The sequence below is a fragment of the Hyla sarda genome, chromosome 7 (genome assembly GCF_029499605.1).
Source record: "Hyla sarda isolate aHylSar1 chromosome 7, aHylSar1.hap1, whole genome shotgun sequence".
NCBI lineage: Eukaryota > Metazoa > Chordata > Amphibia > Anura > Hylidae > Hyla > Hyla sarda.
In genome coordinates, this window is record NC_079195.1 from 71,545,218 (window position 1) to 71,565,805 (window position 20,588).

The window sequence follows — 20,588 nt, forward strand, 5'->3', positions numbered from 1 at the left end:
AGGATGTTGCAGGCAGAACATTCTCCACAGTGTCTCCAGATTCTGCCATGTCTGTCACATGTGCTCATCTGTGAAGAGCACAGGCCGCCAGTGGCGAATTTGCCAATCTTGGTGTTCTCTGGCAAATGCCAAACGTCCTGCACGGTGTTGGGCTGTAAGCACAACCTCCACCTGTGAATGTCGGGCCCTCATACCACCCTTATGGAGTCTGTTTCTGAGTGGAGGACACATGCACATTTGTGGCCTGCTGGAGGTAATTTTGCAGGGCTCTGGCAGTGCTCCTCCTGCTCCTCCTTGTACAAAGACGGAGGTAGCGGTCCTGCTGCTGGGTTGTTGCCCTCCTACGGCCTCCTCCACATCTCCTGAAGTACTGGCCTGTCTCCTGGTAGCGCCTCCATGCTCTGGACACTACGCTGACAGACACTACCCGAGCTGCACTAAATGAGCCACTTGTGTGGGTTGTAGACTTTGTTTCATGCTACCACTAGAGTGAAAGCACCGCCAGCATTCAAAAGAGACCAAAACATCAGCCAGGAAGCATAGGAACTGAGGAGTGGTCTGTGGTCAGCACCTGCAGAACCACTCCTTTATTGGGGGTGTCTTGCTAGTTGCCTATAATTTCTACCTGTTGTCTGTTCCATTTGCACAACAGCATGTGAAATTGACTGTCAATCAGTGTTGCTTCCTGAGGGAACTGTGAGATTTCACAGAAGTGTGATTGACTTGGAGTTACATTGTGTTGTTTAAGTGTTCCCTTTATGTTTTTTGAGCAGTGTAGTATATGTCAATAGGCAACCATCGAAGTCTTCATGCTATTTAAACACTTGGATCTTGGGCAGTTTGGCTGCTTAGCAGTTGGATTATCAACCATTTAGGCCATGTTCACATGGCAGGATGCCTGTGTGGAATTCCGCATGAAAATTCCGCATGAACATTCTGCAGCAGCAGAGTCCCATTCTGCTGCACTGTTCATATGGCAGAAACATCTGGCGTGGAAATTTCGGCATTCACAGAAAGAATAGTCAAATCTATTCTTTCTGCGGAGTCTGCAAGAAAATGCATGTCCGTCTATGAGACAGCGATTTTCCGAGTGGCCCTAGCGCCTGTTGGTAAGTCACATGTGCGGAATGTCCATACCTTTTTTCGTGCGGACATAACGCACATATTTTTTGTGAACTCTGCCTTGAAGAGATAATTGACAACTATTAGTACAGCTGGATATTGTCTTTTATTAATACTGGACTAGTAGAAACTGGACAAAAATTGTAATTCTAGTTACAAATGCAATCACATACCAGAAGGCCAGAGGTAGTCCCAGTTTCTGGTACATATAATTGAAGGGACCCACAGCATGAATCACATTTGCACCCCCCATTATGGTGCTGTGTTTTGCCACAGAGGATCCTTCTGTTTGTTTTCATTGTTTGCTAATAATGAAATTCTTCTGGACAGGCAAGTCCTTCACAGATTGTCACGATCCTGTAAAAAAGGAGGTAGGGTCGACAAGGGATGGGGTTCATCTCTCCAAGGCCAGGACACATAGCAACTAGTCTGTCTCTGGTGTATGCACACCCCTGTAAACCACAGCTTGGTTCATGAGATCTAATAGTAGATAATCCAGGCCGCAGATACCGCTTGAGATTAGACTTGTGCTATATTGCTATAAATGGACCCTCAATTATTTTGGCCTGGACTGCAGTCTTACACCAATAAGAGGACTGGATAATATCTGTGCACATGACCCCCACATCTAATGTTGTCATCACTTGGAGATGAGATTCTTCCAATAGCACCAGAGGAGTTGTTACGATTTGTAGGCACCCAGAGCCCCTTGATAAACAATTGGGGGCTGATTATGTAAATGCGTAATATATGTCTGCCTCGCCTGTCACATAACACTAAATATAACATTACAATATATAATCTATAAAAGTACATTCAGATTATACAAAGCAGTTGTTTTTTTTATATTATTCCGCAGAGGTCATACTTACATTTTAAGTACCGTATATACTCGAGTATAAGCCGTTCCGAATATAGGCCGAGGACCCTAATTTCACCCCAAAAACCTAGGAAAAGTTATTGACTCGACTATAAGCCTAGAGTGGGAAATACATCATCCCCCCCCCCATGTCATCATCCAGACCCCCGTCATTAACACCCCCGTCATCATCACCCTGTCATTATCACAGTGGTCTTCAACCTGCGGACCTCCAGATGTTGCAAAACTACAACTCCCAGCATGCCCGGACAGCCATCGGCTGTCCGGGCATGCTGGGAGTTGTAGTTTTGAAACATCTGGAGGTCCGCAGGTTGAAGACCACTGCGGCCTTCGTCATCATCCAGACCCCCCTTTTGTTTTCTACTCACCTCCCCTTGGTGGGAAGGAAGGGTGAGCTGGTCCGGGCCGTCCATCTTCGGCCATCTATGCTGCAGGGACCATCCAGTGGGAGGGGTAGTCGTTCCGGGCTGTCCATCTTCACCGGGAGGCCCTCTTCTCTGCTCCGCGCTGGCCCCGGACTAGTGACGTTGCGTTGATGACGACGCGCAGGGAAGTCCGTTCGCAGCAGACGTCCGTGACGTCCCTGCGCATGAACGTCCCTGCGCAGTGGCCGATGGCTGTCCAGGCATGCCGGGAGTTGTAGTTTTGCAACATCTGGAGGTCTGCAGGTTGAAGACCACTGAGAAGGGATTGATAGGCGGAGATGGACGGCCCGGACCATCCCCTCACAGCTAAGCCAGAAACGGTTTTTTGTTCACTCGAGTATAAGCCGAGGGGGGCGTTTTCAGCACGAAAAATCGTGCTGAAAAACTCGGCTTATACTCGAGTATATACGGTAAACTTATTTTCTAAAATAGAGAAAGCCAATAACTGAGTGGTAGATGAATACCATACACCATTTATTCTTAGTTGTCCCCTCACAAACCCTAGTATAACCTATTAGACCCTGCCCTGGGCAATGTCACTAGTAACCGGAATGTATTTAACTCCACAAACATTACAAAATTACACTGTGTCTGGTTATACCTGAGAAGACTGGGGATTTACCCTCATTGAAGAATACAAGGTGTAGTAGCAGCTTGTAGAGTAGAAACACAATGTTCATATAGGGTCTGCTCAGTATAGAGACACTGGGTGCTCCATGTCTAGAGTCCTTTGTTAAAATATACAACCTCTGTACCGGGGTTCTTTGCAAGGATGTGATCGCGGATCTCTGGCTCCAGACTGGATACTTTCATAGAGCTAAGATAATTAAAAATAAATAAATAAACTTTTCTAAGATCATATATATTTTTAGGTTCATTACACACATGTATGAAGGATTTTACCCAGTTTTTTTTACTGTGATTTGTCTCAAATTTCCTTTTATGTCACTTTTTGCTACAAACAATTGCGCCAAATGGTTTAGAACAAAATCACTGCCTGGAATTCTGGGGTCTGCGCCTTTTGTAGGGCTACATTTGTGCCAAAATTACAAACTTGCGTACGACAATTGATAATTTTGGCGCAAATATGCTCCATTTGACGCAAAAAAAAAAAACATAAAATCACACATTGCGACACCATTATTGATACATGTCCCCCAATGTGTGAGCCCAGCCGAAAGAAGGAAGGCACTATAGATATGACATAGATCAGTGACTACATGTAGCTCATGACTGCAGTACAGCTTGCCAAAGAATTATGACCAAATTGCAGTATATACCAACTGGTAAAAAGTATCTGGGTAGTATATGGCTGGGTTCACAATTGTGTTGCTAAGCTGGAACAACTGGGAAAAAAATGGTGACCAATATACACCATTGACTTTTCCAGCATGATGTCTGGCATTTCACCAGACAAAAAAGTGCAGCATGTTGTGCTACCTGCAACAGATTTATCCAATGGAGCCTCCAATGCGGGTGTGAACCAAGCCTAATCCCAATGTCAAACTGATGCCGAAATATTTATTTGATCCAGATTTTACAATATCTTGATTCTTTAATTACACATGTCTTCTCTTAAAGGGGTACTCCGACCCCAAGACATCTTATCCCCTATCCAAAGGATATCCCCAGCGGCGGGACCCCCGCAATCTAGCATGCAGCACCCACCTGTAAGCACTAACGTAAAGGGCTGGAGGCTCTCAGTGTTATGCCTCCTGACCACGGGGACGGAGTATCGTGATATCATGACTCTGCCCCCGTGTTTTGTCACGCCCCGCCCCCTCAGTGCAAGTCTATGGGAGGGGGCCATCACGCCCCCTTCCATAGACTTGCATTGAGGGGGTGGGGCATGACGTCACATGGGGGCAGAGTCTTGACGTCACGAAACTCCGTCCTTGTGGTCGGGAGGCATAACACTGAGAGCCTCCAGCGCTTCCTGGAGTGCTTACAGGTGGGTGCTGCATACTAGATTGCGGGGGTCCCCAGCGGCGGGACCCCCGCGATCAGACATCTTATCACCTATCCTTTGGATAGGGGATAAGATGTCTTGGGGCCAGAGTACCCCTTTAAATTGAGATGAATGAGTTGGCTTACGAGGTATGAAATACATGGAAATGAAAAGAAGGCTATAGACAGACAGATAGAAGAGCAGCACATCCGACTCAGGTGAAAACGGGAAATTGGGTGCACACAAGAATGCGGATCCTGGCTAGAGACCCTCCATATAAAAAGAGGAGAACTGCAGCACAGATAGACAGGCAGGAAGACAGACAGAAAGATAGGTGTCTTACCTTTTTTGAGGGAATAGTGCACAACATAGTGGAGTTGCAAACACCAGGCTAAAGTAAGAAGAGAGGAAGAGGATTACATCTTATACACATGGCATAGGGTACTATGAACACACAACTTTTAGAGGCTTTTTGTAAGGGGTTGTCTGCATTAGAAAAACTTTTTGTTTTTCTTTTTTTGAACGGTCTTTGGAAAATAAGATCATTACAGGGTTTCCCAGAGGATCATGAAGACAAGTATTCAATTTCCTGCAGCGCCTCCACAGAGTGAACAATGCATTGGGCTGTGTATCTAATGTACAGGTCATCCAGAGCAAGAGACCCTCCTTCACCAACATGTATTAAGGTTGGCATTTCATATTCCAGATTTACACAGTAAAAATTTGCCATTCGGGCATCTTTCAACCTAATAAATTGGTCCTTAAAGGGGTACTCCAGTGGAAAACAATTTATTTGTTTATTTATTTTTTGAAATCAACTGGTTCCAGAAAGTTAAACAGATTTGTAAATTACTTCTATTAAAAACAACTTAAAGGGGTACTCCAGTGAAAACCTTTTTCTTTTAAATCAACTGGTGGCAGAAAATTAAACATATTTGTAAATTACTTCTATTAAAAAATCGTAATCCTTCCTGTACTTATTAGCTGCTGAATACTACAGAGGAAATTATTTTCTTTTTGGAATGGTCTCTGATGACATCACGACTAGAGATGAGCGAATTTACAGTAAATTCGATTCGTCACAAACTTCTCGGCTCGGCAGTTGATGACTTTTCCTGCATAAATTAGTTCAGCTTTCAGGTGCTCCTGTGGGATGGAAAAGGTGGATACAGTCCTAGGAGACTCTTTCCTAGGACTGTATCCACCTTTTCAAGCCCACCGGAGCACCTAAAAGCTGAACTAACTTATGCAGGATAAGTCATCGACTGCCGAGCCGAGAAGTTTGTGACGAATCGAATTTACTGTAAATTCGCTCATCTCTAATCATGACCACAGTTCTCTCTGCTGACGTTATTATAATAAATATAACGCTTTATTTATTGTTGTCCTTAGTGGGATTTGAACCCAAGTCCCCAGCACTGCAAGGCAGCAGTGCTAACCACTGAGCCACCATGCTGCCCTTAGCATACATCTGCTATGCACGGTTGCTAAAATGGACAGAGATGTCAGCAGAGAGTACAGTGTTCGTGATGTCATCAGTGTTCCAAAAAGAAAGGAATTTCCTCTGTAGCATTCAGCAGCTAATAAGTACTGGAAGGATTAAGATTTTTTTATAGAAGTAATTTACAAATATGTTTAACTTTCTGCCACCAGTTGATTTAAAAGAAAAAAGGTTTTCACCGGAGTACCCCTTTAACTTAGAGACTATATCCATTCTATAGTGGACACTTTTCTTTAGTATTTTTATCGTTTGGTGAGCATGGCATAATAAGTGAACTCCTTTAAGCACTGTTGAAGCTGTGTCTAGGACGTTTATTGCTTTTGAAGCACTCAGACATCTTTGTTTTGACATTTCCATAACTCAGAAGATCTGTCCCAATGCCTGTATAAGAGCTGACATAGGACTCAATTTATTCAGCTTTCAAGCATGCCAAAAGTCCCAGTTTTCTCAGAAATTAATTGTATTTATTAGAGGAGCACTCTCCCTGTCTCCCCCACTTCTCACCAACGACTGACACCCACGGTATATACAGGTAGATGCACAGGACATAATCACAAATGTACATAAGTATTTTATAGTCAACAAACCTACCAGAATCCAACCAAGCCAACTTGTAGTGGTGCATTCATCCAGGGGTAGCGCTACAGAGTACAAGAAATACAATGGTTAATTAGGGCCGAAAGAAGACATTTATATACAGCATGAACTCTAACTACTTAGAAGGAGACTTATCAAGCTCCATCGTAGATTTTTTTTGCGTAAAAAAGTTGCACGTACTTGCGCACGTGCAACTTTTCTATACATGCTGCTAGTTTTTAATTTTTGCTTTTTCCAAAGCACATTTCTGAAATCTGCTCACGTAGTAATTTTTTTTTTTTTTTTACTTTGCAGTGGTCATGTATTTATCAAATGCGATAGTCGCTATTTATGAAGAAAAAAAAGTTGCATCTCCATTTAAAAGTCGCATATGTATTCCAGGTCCAACCTGGCTTATAGAAAGTGCATACGTCTGCAAAAAAGGACATTAACACCCACTAACTGTTCTTGTTCTGCATCATGAAACAAAGCTACTACATTAAAGGGGTACTCTGGTGAAAACCTTTTTTCTTTTAAATCAACTGGTGGCAGAAAGTTAAACATGTTTGTAAATTACTTCTATTAAAAAATCTTAATCCTTCCTGTACTTATTAGCTGCTGAATACTACAGAGGAAATTATTTTCTTTTTGGAATGGTCTCTGATGAGATCACGACCACAGTTCTCTCTGCTGACGTTATTATAATAATAAAAACACTTTATTTATTGTTGTCCTTAGTGGGATTTGAACCCAAGTCCCCAGCACTACAAGGCAGCAGTGCTAACCTCTGAGCCACCATGCTGCCCTTATAATAGATCTCCTATGCATGGTTGCTAAAATGGACAGAGATGTCAGCAGAGAGCACTGTGTTCGTGATGTCATCAGTGTTCCAAAAAGAAAGGAATTTCCTCTGTAGAATTCAGCAGCTAATAAGTACTGGAAGGATTAAGATTTTTTAATAGAAGTAATTTACAAATATGTTTAACTTTCTGCCACCAGTTGATTTAAAAGAAAAAAGGTTTTCACCGGAGTACCCCTTTAATGTTAATGTTAATTATAGAAAAAATTAATTATATAACTAATAGCTCTGTAAATTTTAAGGTTGAAAATACACACTGCACCCCTTGTTAATTTTAGGACATGTACATGCTGGCGTACCCACTACATTTTAAGATTTATGTTGTGTTAAAATAGAATAAGGCACAAAATAATTGTGCAATTTTTTTTACAGACTACGTAAATAACCCATATGTGGCACTAACAGGTTTCCTTAAAAAAAAGAAACATCCATAGTAATACAGCTTCATGCACATTTTAGGGTGGGTAACGTACCGAGCCGTTTTTTTTTTTTTTTTTGTGGCTTCATTATTGTTTATGTGCCTGTTGGTGCTGTACTGTCTTCCTTCCTGACGTAAAGTCCGGCCTCAGCGCAGCGACGCAAGACTCCGCCCACCAATGTCACAAAATACAGGCTCAAAATTAAACAAAAAAGCCTCCAGAGTACGGATTTTCATGGTGCGCCATAGTATGTTTTTAATATTTTTTTATTTCTGAGGAGGGTGGATGGGTTGTTGTGGGATAGTTGGAGTGCAGCTATTTAGTGCCAGGCTGGCTAGTCAGGGTGTCACCCAATGTGGTATGCCCCCCCTCCCTGTCACTGTCTAGTAACGCTACTGGTAATAAAGGGTAGATTAAGAACTTGAGCTATTAACATAAGGGAAAACTTTTCTGCTTTAAAAATGCTTTTGTAAGCGGATTTCCCGGGTGTTGCTTACATGTGATTTATTTATGAAGGTCGCGTGACTATTTAATAAATAGGTCACATGTAAGCAAAAGTAAGTAAAAAAAAAAATAATTGTCATACAAAAGCTATAAGTTTGAAAAGAATGATAAATCTCCTTCATTGAGAATACTGGTCACTGTATATCTATACCATTACTGGCCAAAGCAACCAGTCACAGTGCATCTCTAAGTTTAGTTTTTTTTTATGGAAAAGAAGACCAATGTTTCCCAATCATTTCCATTACTTAAATGGAATCTGTCAGCTGCAATTCCCATTCCAATCTGCTGACACTGTTAGATTAGGACAAAGAGACACATGGTACCTTTCATATATCTGTTTGTGCTTTCTTAACATAGAGGAACACTCCCTCATTCCCCCCTTCCATCCCTGTCCCTGTTTGATTGACAGTCAGGACTCGGCTTACAGCTGGCCGTCAATCAGAAATGGAAGGGGGCGCGAGGAGGCGGTCCAGCACTGAGCACTTTGGGGACTTGGGAACATCTCTGTGACTTTGCACTCTCTCTGTGAATAAAAGCATTTTCCTACATTATAAAAACCCAGACAGATACAGTGATCCCTCAACTTACAATGGGCTCCAATTACAATATGGGTTACAATATGTTCACCAAACAATGGTCATTGTAACTTGAAACCAGACTCAACAATCCTACAGACAGTCCAGATCTGCGAAACATCAATGGCTGGAAGAACTGACAATTCAGAATGGGCATTCACTGGTAAATCACTTGTATTACTGAAGTGCATGCACTGACTGGATGTCTGGTAGCGCCCCCTACAGTACAGGGAGGTACTACATGTTTTGTACTACTCCTTACCTGTGCCAGGGTTAGCTGCTCCTTTGGACACCAGGTAAGAGCGACTCCGTTTTACTTTTTAGGAACATTGGGGGAGATTTATTGAAACCTGTGTAGAGGAAAAGTTGCCTAGTTGCCCATAGCAACCAATCAGATTGCTTCTTTCATTTTTCAGAGGCCTTTTTTTTTTTTTTTAAATGAAGGAAGCAATCTGATTGGATGCTAGGGGCAACTGGACAACTTTTCCATTACACAGGTTTTGATATATCTTCCCCTATGTGAGTTCTGTACAGGACCCTGAAGAAGCTCCTGTCCTCTACATAGACAGTGATTACAGCTGCCAGCAGATCTTTCTCACTTTTATATGTAAGGACTTGCTTTATCTGTATAGTTAGCTACTTATTTTTCTTTAATCCTCACATTTTCCTATTTTTGGATGACATTTTGTACTACAGAACCAATTCCCGAGTTTCCATAGAGTAATGGTTTCAACATACAGTGGTCGTCCTGGACCAAATTTATACATTTTACTAATCCTAGAATCGAACACTCATGCAAATGTATCCATTGGCACCCTGCTTGCTTGTTTCTTTAAGACCTTACCTTAAGAAATGCTCTCTTCTCTAATATGTTCATTATAACTGGGGGGATTGCTAAGGAAAAAATAAATAAATAAATATAAATATCACTGATTATCTTGATAACAGTTGAACCCATAGCATTGTATATGAATATTGAGAGAGAAAAAAAAGTTCTGGTGAAGTAGTGTAGTTATTCGGAAAAATTGTCATCTTCTGACCCCTATAACTTTTTTATTTTTCCACCTTTGGGACGGTAAGAGGGCTCACTTTTTGCGCCGTAATCTGAAGTTTTTATCTGTACCATTATTGTTTTGATCGCTTTTTATTCATTTTTTTTATGGTATAAAAAGTGACCAAAACTACGCTATTTTGGACTTTGGAATTTTTTTTTGCGTTTGCGCGTACACCATTGATCATGCAGTTTAATTAATTATGTATTTTTATAGTTCGGACATTTATGCATGTGGCAATACCACATATGTTTATTTTTATTTACACAGTTTTTTTTTTATGGGAAAAGGTGGGTGATTCAAACTTTTATTAGGGAAGGGGTTAAATCATCTTTATTAACTTTTTTTTCACTTTTTTTTGCAGTGTTATTAGGGGACTATAACATGCAGTACATTGATTTAATAGACTGATCACTGCCATTGCATTGCAAATCATTGATCAGTGTTATCGGCGGTTGATTGCTCAAGCTTGGATTTCAGGCTCGGAGCAATCAATCGCCGATCGGACACACAGGAGGCAGGTAAGACACCCTCCTGATGCGTTCTAGCTGATCGGGACATCGCAATTTTACCACGATGGTCCCGATCAGCCCAACTGAGCTGCCGGGAAGCATTCACTTTACACGCGGCGGTCAACTTTGATCGCCACGTCTAAAGTGTTAGTGCCGGACATCTGCCTGAATGGCATTGTCCGGCATTTGCCACGGGTCCTGGCTGCTGACAGCAGCCGGGACCATGCGGGTATGATGCAAGCTCAGCTCCTGAGCTCGCTTCATAAGCCTCCCGTACTGCAACGCCGTTTAGAAGCGGAGTTTTGTGGCAAGGAGTTAATGACTGAACACAGCTTCAAATCTGCAGCATCAGCTGAAGGCACACTATGGGTCGGGTCACCGGCAGGTCAGCAGGTTAGCCTTAAGGGTATTCTCACAATTTATCTTCCGGGGCCTCAGAAACGTAGTGTCTCAAGTCACCTTCTATATGTTCCTGCTTTCCTTTTTATTTACTCCAACAGGTAAGACAACTTGTGCCTGCTCCTGTGACAATCTACATAGCAGAATGTTTACCTGGATAAAGCAATGTGTGATAGATCACCTCAGTTGAGTCCTGAAAAAATGGGTCAGTCCCGCTGTCTCCAGGATGACTCCAAGACGTGCTACACCTCACCAAAAGTCGGGGCACGCTTCAGTTTCAGAAGTAGAGTTCTAGAATGCTGTAGCAGAGGTTTCCAGTAACCGAAATTGGGACAAATGTTTTCGGAACCTCTTTACAGGGGTACACTGGTGGAAAACAAATGTTTTCAAATAAACCGGTGGCAGAAAGTTAAACAGATTTGTAAATTACTTTTATTACAAAATCTTAAGACTTCCTGTACTCATAAGCTGCTGTATGCTCAAGAGGAAGTTGTGTAGTTCTTTCCAGTCGGACCACAGTGCTCTCTGCTGCCACCTCTGTCTGTGTAAGGAACTGTCCAAGGTAGGAAAGGTTTGCTATGGGCATTTGCTCCTTCTCTGGACAGTTCCTGACACGGACAGAGGTGTCAGCAGTGAGCACTGTGCTCAGACTGGAAATAACTACACAACTTCCTCTGTAGTATACAGCATCTGATAAGGACTGGAAGGATTAAACGTTTTACACAGAAGTAATTTACAAATCTGAATAGCTTTCTGGCACTAGTTGATTTAAAAACATTTGTTTTCCACCGAAGTACCGCTTTAAGCTTATTCATTCTGGGAATCACCTTTGGTCTGAGCTAGCGGATGCCTGCAATGTGATGTACTTAGATGTATCAATGGCATAGAAGCACCAAGGAATATAAACTGGTCCGATGTATAAGAAATGTAGCTGTATTGTGTTCATTTAAAAGAATTTTTAAACTATGAACATTTATTTTATTAATTTCTATTAATTTTATTTTTTTTTCTTTTCTTTTTCTTTCTTTCTTGGCATCAAAGTACAGGAAAAGTCATGTTTAAAGGGATTTGTGCAAAGCATGCCACTTAGTATTACATGACCTTTCTAATAGATTAACACTTTTTATTTGATAGAGATTACTATTCACGTGCAAGATGCAAAGGTTCCACTGCTTACAGGAAAATATCATGAAACCCCATGAAATGTCAAACATTGTTGTAAGTCAACTCAAAGAAAAGCAGAAAATCTTCTGGAACATTCACTAGGTATTTTAGAGATTACAAGCAGCCATTATGACCCCAGTAAACAGTATTTTGTTTTTCCATCATAAGAAATGTTAATCCAACTATACATACCCATAGCAGGGGCTGCCATGCCAATCCGAGATACCACCACCTGGGCAATGGCTTGCTGAGCAGCTTTTGTTGACTCTCCTAGTCTGTTTCCATTCTCATCTGTAATGGGGATTCCTTGCTTCAGTTCTCTACAAAATACATTATGAATAGTAAGATTATTATTAATACTTATTTATATAGTTCACTCAGATTGGTCCATGTCCCCATAGGGGATCCCAATCTAAATTCATCTATAAGTATGTGTTCGCAGTGTAGGAGAAAACCGGAGTACCCAGAGCAAATCCACACAAACACAGAGAGAACATACAAACTCCTTGCGGGTGTTGTCCTTGGTGGGATTGGAACCCTGCACTCCAGTGCTGCATGGCAACAGTACTAACCACTAAGCCACTGTGCTGCCCAAAAATGCAAAAATGCAAATCAACAAAAACATAGATCCATCAATCCAATCACATGGGGGACACAGCGAGGGCTTATCGATTTGTTGTCAATTAAAGGGGTACTCTGCTGCTAGACATGTTATCCCCTATACAAAGGATAGGGGATAACATGTATGATCGCAGGGGTCCCCAGATCTCCGCTGCGGCACCCCAGTCATGCGGTGCACAGAGAGAACTCCACTCAGTGCTGGATGGCTGGGGATCATAGCCGCCACGCCCCCTCTATTCATGTCTATGGGAGGAGACTGTGTACCAGCTGTCGCGCCCCCTCCCATAGATATGAATGGAGGGGGGGGGGGTGGCGTGACGTCACGATCACAGAAGCCCAAGCTTCCGTGACCGTAATGCCGCAGCAAAGACCCGGCAGCTGGACCCCACACGATCAGACATGTTATCCCCCTATCCTTTGGAATGAAAGACTTCCATATAAAGATATTTTATAACGCACGGTTTACTTTAGGACAAATACCTCATTTTAAACGTTAACTGAATTTCCACTTAAATAAAGCACTTAAATATTAATTTATATATTAATCAGCCATTGTCTGCATCCGGCTTTTATAGTAATAGTCGTATAGTATTGTTAACAAGTCGAAACGCGTCGGTGCGTTTCGTTTGTGTGTTTTTATCCTCTGTTATGCCACACTTGGATTTTAATTACGTTTGGAATAAATTTGGATTTTATCCTTGTTGGGAGCAGTAAGTCTACCTTCCTTTTTGCTGACTGATCCACCTGGGGACTAGGCCCAGTGATTGTATCCGGGCTTCCACGAGGAGAGATTGTGCTAGAGATATGGAAGCATGGAGCGAATGGTGAGCTGATCCATTATTTTGTATATACTGTACTACAATCCGGCTTCCATAACCTCCATCTGAAGTGTAGTCGTCATCCTCCACCTCTGTGTGTGTCTATGCCAGTGTTTCCCAACCTGGGTGCCTGCAGGTGCATGCCTGGTTAGCCAAAGGCAGTCCAGGCTTGCTGGGAGTTGTAGTTTTACAAGAGTTGTAGTTTTGTAACATCTGGAGGCACCCTGGTTGGGAAATGCTGGTCTAGGCAGCAGCCTCATTCTCCTCTCAATACTTCCTAATGTTGCTCTTTGCTGCCACCTGCTGCTCTAGGGGTGTATCTAAGTGACTTTCGACTTAAAGGGGTTATCCAGGAAAAAACTTTTTTTTATATATATCAACTGGATCCAAAAAGTTAAAAAGATTTGTAAATTACTTCTATTAACCCCTTAAGGACGCAGGGTTTTTCAGTTTTTGCACTTTCGTTTTTTCCTTTTCCTTTTAAAAATCATAACCCTTTCAATTTTCCACCTAAAAATCCATATTATGGCTTATTTTGGCTTATTTTTTGCATCACCAATTCTACTTTGCAGGGACATTAGTCACTTTACCCAAAAATCCACGGCGAAACGGAAAAAAAAATCATCGTGCGACAAAATCGAAGAAAAAACGCAATTTTCTAACTTTTGGGGGCTTCCGTTTCTACGCAGGGCATTTTTCAGTAAAAATGACACCTGATCTTTATTCTGTAGGACCATACGGTTAAAATGATACCCTACTTATATAGGTTTGATTTTGTCGTACTTCTGGAAAAAATCATAACTACATGCAGGAAAATGTATACGTTTAAAAATGTCATCTTCTGACCCCTATAACTTTTTTATTTTTCCACATACAGGGTGGTATGAGGACTCATTTTTTGCGCCGTGATCTGAAGTTTTTATCGATACCATTTTTGTTTTTATCTGACTTTTTGATCACTTTTTATTAATTTTTTAATGGTATAAAAAGTGACCAAAAATACGCTTTCTTGGACTTTGGAATTTTTTTACATGTACGCCATTGACCGTGCGGTTTAATTAATGATATATTTTTATAGTTCGGACATTTACACACACGGCGATACCACATATGTTTATTTTTATTTACACTGTTTTATTTTTTTATGGGAAAAGGGGGGTGATTCAAACTTTTATTAGGGAAGGGGTTAAATGACCTTTATTAACACTTTTTTTTTAAACTTTTTTTTTGCAGTGTTATAGCTCCCATAGGGACCTATAACACTGCACACACTGATCACTCATGCTGATCACTGGCGTGTATTAACACGCCTGTGATCAGTGTTATCAATGCTTGACTGCTCCTGCCTGGATCTCAGGCACGAAGCAGTCATTCGTCGATCGGACACCGAAGAGGCAGGTAAGGACCCTCCCGGTGTCCTGTAACCTATTCGGGACGCAGCGATTTCACCGCGGCGGTCCCGAACAGCCCGACTGAGCAGCAGGGTCACTTTCAATTCAGACACGGCGGTCAGCTTTGATCGCCGCGTCTGAAGGGTTAATACAGGGCATCACTGCGATCGGTGATGTCCTGTATTAGCAGCGGGTCCCGGCCGGCATATCGCGGGAGGCGGCAGAGGACGTAAATATACATTCTTTCATCTTTAAGGGGTTAAAAAATCTTAATCCTTTCAGTACTTATGAGCTTCTGAAGTTAAGGTTGTTCTTTTGTGTCTATGTGCTCTCTGATGACACATGTCTCGGGAACCGCCCAGTTTAGAAGAGGTTTGCTATGGGGATTTGCTTCTAAACTGGGCGGTTCCTGAGACATGCGTCATCAGAGAGCACTTAGACAAAAATGAACAACCTTAACTTCAGAAGCTCATAAGTACTGAAAGGATTAAGATTTTTTAATAGAAGTAATTTACAAATCTGTTTAACTTTCTGGAGCCAGTTGATATATAAAAAAAAGTTTTTTCCTGGATAACCCCTTTAAAACTGCTCCCAGCTTAGGTAATACAGCTCAAGAAGACATTATTCTAATTGCTGAACAATAGGTGCAGTATCCCTTCATATCCTGTCTACGCATCACTGACCCAGACTGTCTTGACTGATCTACCTGTATCATCCTGTGCCCATCTACCTATGCCAAGCAAAATCCACATAACTAGATCTCCAGCTGTCTTGTCTCATTCTGTACTGCGCTTCTGGATTCCCAATAACTGTTGCTATTAGAAACTATTCAGGACTCTGTGACCTGGGAATCTGAGCCCATGCACACTATGAAAAATCCACCCAGAGGAATTCCAGGCAAAGATTTTGGTGCAGAAGCCTACCATTGCCTTCAATGGGATTCTTCTGCACTGTGCACACTGCTGAATTTCCATGGCAGAAATTCAAATGTTGGAATCCAAAAGAACATTATTTTGGCGTAATACTCACCGAACTGCATTGTCATCAATGTGGATGGTGCATGTCAGTGCAGGTCATAGCACCGGTTGTTTACTGCAGTGCCTACTGCACACAGAATGTCCACCAGGTGAATGAATATTCCATCGTGTGCATGGCCTCTAAAGGAGAAGAGTGGATACTCTGGCCAAGCACATACGATAGCTATTCTTCTGACCTCCAGTACACATGCATGCACAGCTCAGTTGAGTGTGCATCTGTATTGAGAGATTAGGAGAGATTGGTAGAGTTCTTATTAAAAAAAAAAATAATTTTTATAATAATAAAAAAAAACTATTGGGGAGTTAAAATCCAACAAGCCCAATCCTACTCTTCTCTGTCATCTGTTGTACGGAGAAAGTCGAGAGGTCCCCATATATAAGACACTGCCCTCTACCCTCATCCAAATTCAGTAGTGAGCAAGTGGGACCACTTCCTGGTTAGTTACAGCACATCACAAAGCAATCTCTACTATGTCCATAATGTAAGGACTACACTTACCTTTGTCTCATAAGTGGAATGTTAATGCAGTTGGCTGCAGCCACAGCAGCAAAGGGCACAAAGCGTCCGATCAATGAGGGAAGATGCTAAAATACATAAGAATACATATGTCAGAAAAAAGTGAACATGCATTGCCAATGCAGAAAGTACCGGTAATAAAGTTATTTTTTTAGTTTTTAACAGATATATAAGCTATGTAACTAAGAAAAGAGGCATCACTAGTGATCAGGAAGAGTTCATTTTGACTATATAAAAACAGGGGTGTTATAGTTATTTTGTCCAATCTCTGTACATGCTAACAATATATCCGACATCATGAGCTTCAGTGGTGAAGCTAGTAGTATAGAAACAAATAAAAACTATTAGCCCATACTTATGTATGTCCAGATCCCCTGCCACAAAAGAGCCTCCATGGCAGTATATGTAAAAGTTGAAGAGGGCACAATGACGTATTACTATACAGGGCTCTTTAACTGTATACATTTGTATATTTACACCAAAAGCTACATACTACGTAATATTCACCTTAGTCAGTGACTTGAGTCCTAGAGCAGTGACAACAGCACCGGTAGTGGCACTAATATAAGCCGTCCCCAGCTGGCTGCAACATTGTTATCAGAGACAAGCAGGTTAGAATTCATTGATGAAATAAACTGTGCAAAATTCTGAAACTGTTCGGAATCTATGAAATATGAATAAAAGACCCTTGGAACGCCTGTTTGGCACATGGTACCAGAGTCAAACCCCCCCATTCATTGCTTATGGAGTGAAGCATTCGAACATCTATGGCAGCAATATGTGTGCTGACCCACTGGTCTACTCAAAACAAAGGAGTTGGGGTGCCACTCTCTCGAGATCACACGGTGCCCAGCTGTCGGACCATCGTGATCACACACTTATGCCATATCTATAGGATAGAGGATACTTTAAGTCGAATACTGCTTTAAAGGGGTATTCCGCCCCATGACATCTCCCGCTGGGGATCCCCGCAAACTTCGCTCCGTGCCGGATGACTGGTGATGCGGGGCAGAGGCTCGTGACGTCACAGTCACGCCCCGCTTGTGGCGTCACGGCCATCCCCCTTCAATGCAAGTCTATGTAAGACATGCATTGAGGGGGCGTGGCTATGACATCACGTCTAAATGAACAACGGGTGCAGCACGGTGATCGCGGGGGTCCCCAGTGGCGGAACCCCCACGATCAGACATCTTATCCCCTATCGTTTGAATAGGGGATAAGATGTCTAGGGGCGGAGTACCCCTTTAAAGGGGTACTCTGGTGGAAAACTTTTTTTTTTTTTTTTAATCAACTGGTGCCAAAAAGTTAAACAGATTTGTAAATTACTTCTATTAAAAAATCTTAATCTTTCCAGTCCTTTTTAGGGTCTGTATACTACAGAGGAAATGCTTTTCTTTTTGGAACACAGTACTCTCTGCTGACATCATGACCATAGTGCTCTCTGCTGACATCTCTGTCCTTTTTAGGAACTGTCCAGAGCAGCATATGTTTGCTAGGGGGATTTTCTCCTACTCTGGACAGTTCTTAAAATGGACAGATATGTCAGCAGAGAGCACTGTGCTTGTGATTCAGCAGTGAGCTATGTGTTCCAAAAAGAAAACCATTACCTCTTTAGTATTCAGCAGCTAATAAGTACTGGAAGGATTACGATTTTTTAATAGAAGTAATTTACAAATCTGTTTAACTTTCTGGCATCAGATGATTTAAAAAAAAAAAAAAAGTTTCCCACAGGAGTACCCCTTTAAGTATCAGCTCTTCCAACAGACCAAAATATTATTAATATTGTAATCACATATATAATATTACATTAACACATAGAAAGTTTCTTTGATGCCAACAATTCTTGACTGATAAGTTATTATTTTTGTCAATGAGTGTATATTCTGGAAATGTGAGGAGGGTATATTCATTTATCACCCAAAAAAAACAGAAATCTATTAACTATAACTGGTAATATTTTATTTTTAAAGGAAGACATCCTTCAAAATTTGTTCCATTAATCACAGAGGGTTACACAGCAGAGGGTTACATAGTCTCACTGCTCTTACAGAAAGGAATACTTTGTTGATGGTGAATGAGCTATGAGCATACACTGTAAAAACATAAGAGCACGGTTAACATGAATAGACATCAATGCGTTTTACCTTTTGGTGATAGGAGCATCTCCACTTCTATTGGTGTAGTTGACAATGGCATTAAAAGACTGATTGATCCATTGCCAAAATATAACAGCTGGGGTTGTTCTGCAGACAAGATGAGAGATGAATAGTGTTAGTTTTATCGTTAAAAAAAAAAAAAAATCATAAGGGAACAGTGTTCTATTTGTTATGATGTTCTAGTTAAAGCCTAAGTCATGTGACAAAATACATGTGACGCCAAGTCCTGGGGTGACATGGGAGGACATGTGTTTTCACTATGGAATGGAATGCAGTAAGTAGAAAACAAGTAATAATGAATAGGGTAGGAGATTGTTATATTGGTAAACAAGGAATTTTCTGAAATTTTTAGGTATTAAAGGGGTACTTCGCCCCTAGACATCTTATCCCCAAAGGATAGGGGATAAGATGTCTGATCGCAGGGGTCCCTCCACTGGGGACCCCCTGCGATCTCCCTGCTGCCCCCAGCGCTCATTTAGAGAGTCGGGTGCAGCGCCGGAGGCTCGTGACATCACGGCCACTCCCGTCGCCACGCCCCCCTCCCACTGCCGCCACGCCCCCTCACATAGACTTGGATTGAGGGGGCGTGGTCGTGACATCATGAGTCTCCGCCCCGCATTGCCAGTCATTCGAGCAGCCGAGATCGCAGGGGTCCCCAGCGACGGGACCAATCAGACATCTTATCCCCATCCTTTGTCACCTCATATACATGGCTCATGCAATACATTATACTAAATGTCTTTTGTCTAGATTTCTTTGCTGTGTTTTTTTTTTTATAAGATTTTGCACTGAGAGAAAGAATGTAAAACATGCTAAATGGAGCCAAAGTATTTCATGATATGTCAAAGAGTTCTCTGTGTTTGAGTTGTATCTAAGGAAACCCCATGTCAATGACTCAGAAGGAACTTCCTGCCCTGGATTCCTCCTTTTTTCTGACTGAGAAATATACATAATGAAGAGCTGAATTCTTAAATTTATGTCTGATGCATATATCCTGCATATACTCTGCCAGTGACTTTTCTTTTCAGTGGTTGTCCCCCCCAGCCCAGAACTTGGATGTTCCCATTATCCTGTCAATTTTAAAATCATTGAATTATTTTTTTTTTTAAAGAAATTATAGTCCACTGTTGTACCTCATTGGCCAGTAATCATCTGACAGCTTCTGTGCCACTAAAAGGATGAAAATGGGAAGTGATATCCACGCTGCTGGAGAGTTAGGTGGAATCAGCATACATCTGAAGTCATCGGTATTGGAGAAGTACTTTAATTATGTTCACACAACGCATTTCTGGGTGTAAACCCTTTCATCAGGCAGGTGTGATCATCTGATGAAACGCCTGATGAAAGCGTTTACACCCAGAAACGCGTTGTGTGAACATAATTAAAGTACTTCTTCAATACCGATGACTTCAGATGTATGCTGATTCCATCTAACTCTCCAGCAGCGTGGATATCACTTCCCATTTTCATCCTCTTTCCTTTATCTGCACGTCACACCGATGGTTTTGGTGTGGGAAGCCGCAGCAGCTCAACCTTTGTTCTCATGTGCCTCTGTAAGTGTTGTGCCTGAAATTGCACAACCTGTCCAGGTGAGCAGGTTTCCTCCCTCCAAGAATTTTCCATTCTATGTTTGGTGATCCCGCACAAGGAAGCGCGTTTTGTCTATTTCTCTTTCTTTATAAAATGAGAGATAACTGAATATCATCAGTCAAACTTTATGCATTATGGGAAGAGAGAAATCCGGCAGAATCAGTGTGATGCTCTGGCCAATATTCTGCTGGAAAATCTTGTGTCCTGGTACCAGGTGGATGTTACTGTGACCCATACCACCAACCTAAACATTGTTATATACCAAGTCTTGACCTTCAGGGCAGCAGTGCTCCCTTATTGCAGCAGTCTTTTTCAGCATAATGCACCACACTGCACCACATGCACTGCACAAATTGTCAATTAAACCAAGAAAACACATACGTTTACGGATCAAAATATTATCTAATTGGTACAAAAACAGGCATAAAAACTGCACAAAATATTAAAATCAGAGCAATAATAGATAAAGATAATGACAACAGTGGACAAGAACTACAAGTGGTGGCTAAAACGATTCACATA

The 20,588-nt window shown here is 41.7% G+C and overlaps 1 protein-coding gene across 7 annotated transcripts in view; it reads right to left on the bottom strand.

Annotated features, from left to right (window-relative positions):
• Nucleotides 1-2,318: 2,318 nt before the first annotated feature.
• LOC130281858 (sideroflexin-3-like) overlaps nucleotides 2,319-20,588 on the bottom strand; it is a 36,576-nt gene continuing 18,306 nt past the window's right edge. For 6 of the 7 annotated variants that reach the window (XM_056529579.1, XM_056529580.1, XM_056529583.1 and 3 more), the window contains exons 4-11: nucleotides 18,465-18,563; nucleotides 16,828-16,903; nucleotides 16,303-16,388; nucleotides 12,129-12,256; nucleotides 9,654-9,703; nucleotides 6,468-6,517; nucleotides 4,719-4,766; nucleotides 2,319-3,244 (exon numbers count right to left, since the gene is read on the bottom strand). In XM_056529579.1, coding sequence (XP_056385554.1) covers nucleotides 3,148-3,244; nucleotides 4,719-4,766; nucleotides 6,468-6,517; nucleotides 9,654-9,703; nucleotides 12,129-12,256; nucleotides 16,303-16,388; nucleotides 16,828-16,903; nucleotides 18,465-18,563 — 634 coding nt within the window. In that variant the 3' untranslated portion in view covers nucleotides 2,319-3,147. Of the gene's footprint in view, nucleotides 3,247-4,718; nucleotides 4,767-6,467; nucleotides 6,518-9,653; nucleotides 9,704-12,128; nucleotides 12,257-16,302; nucleotides 16,389-16,827; nucleotides 16,904-18,464; nucleotides 18,564-20,588 lie in introns of all 7 variants that reach the window. The other variant, XM_056529578.1, reaches the window with a different exon arrangement.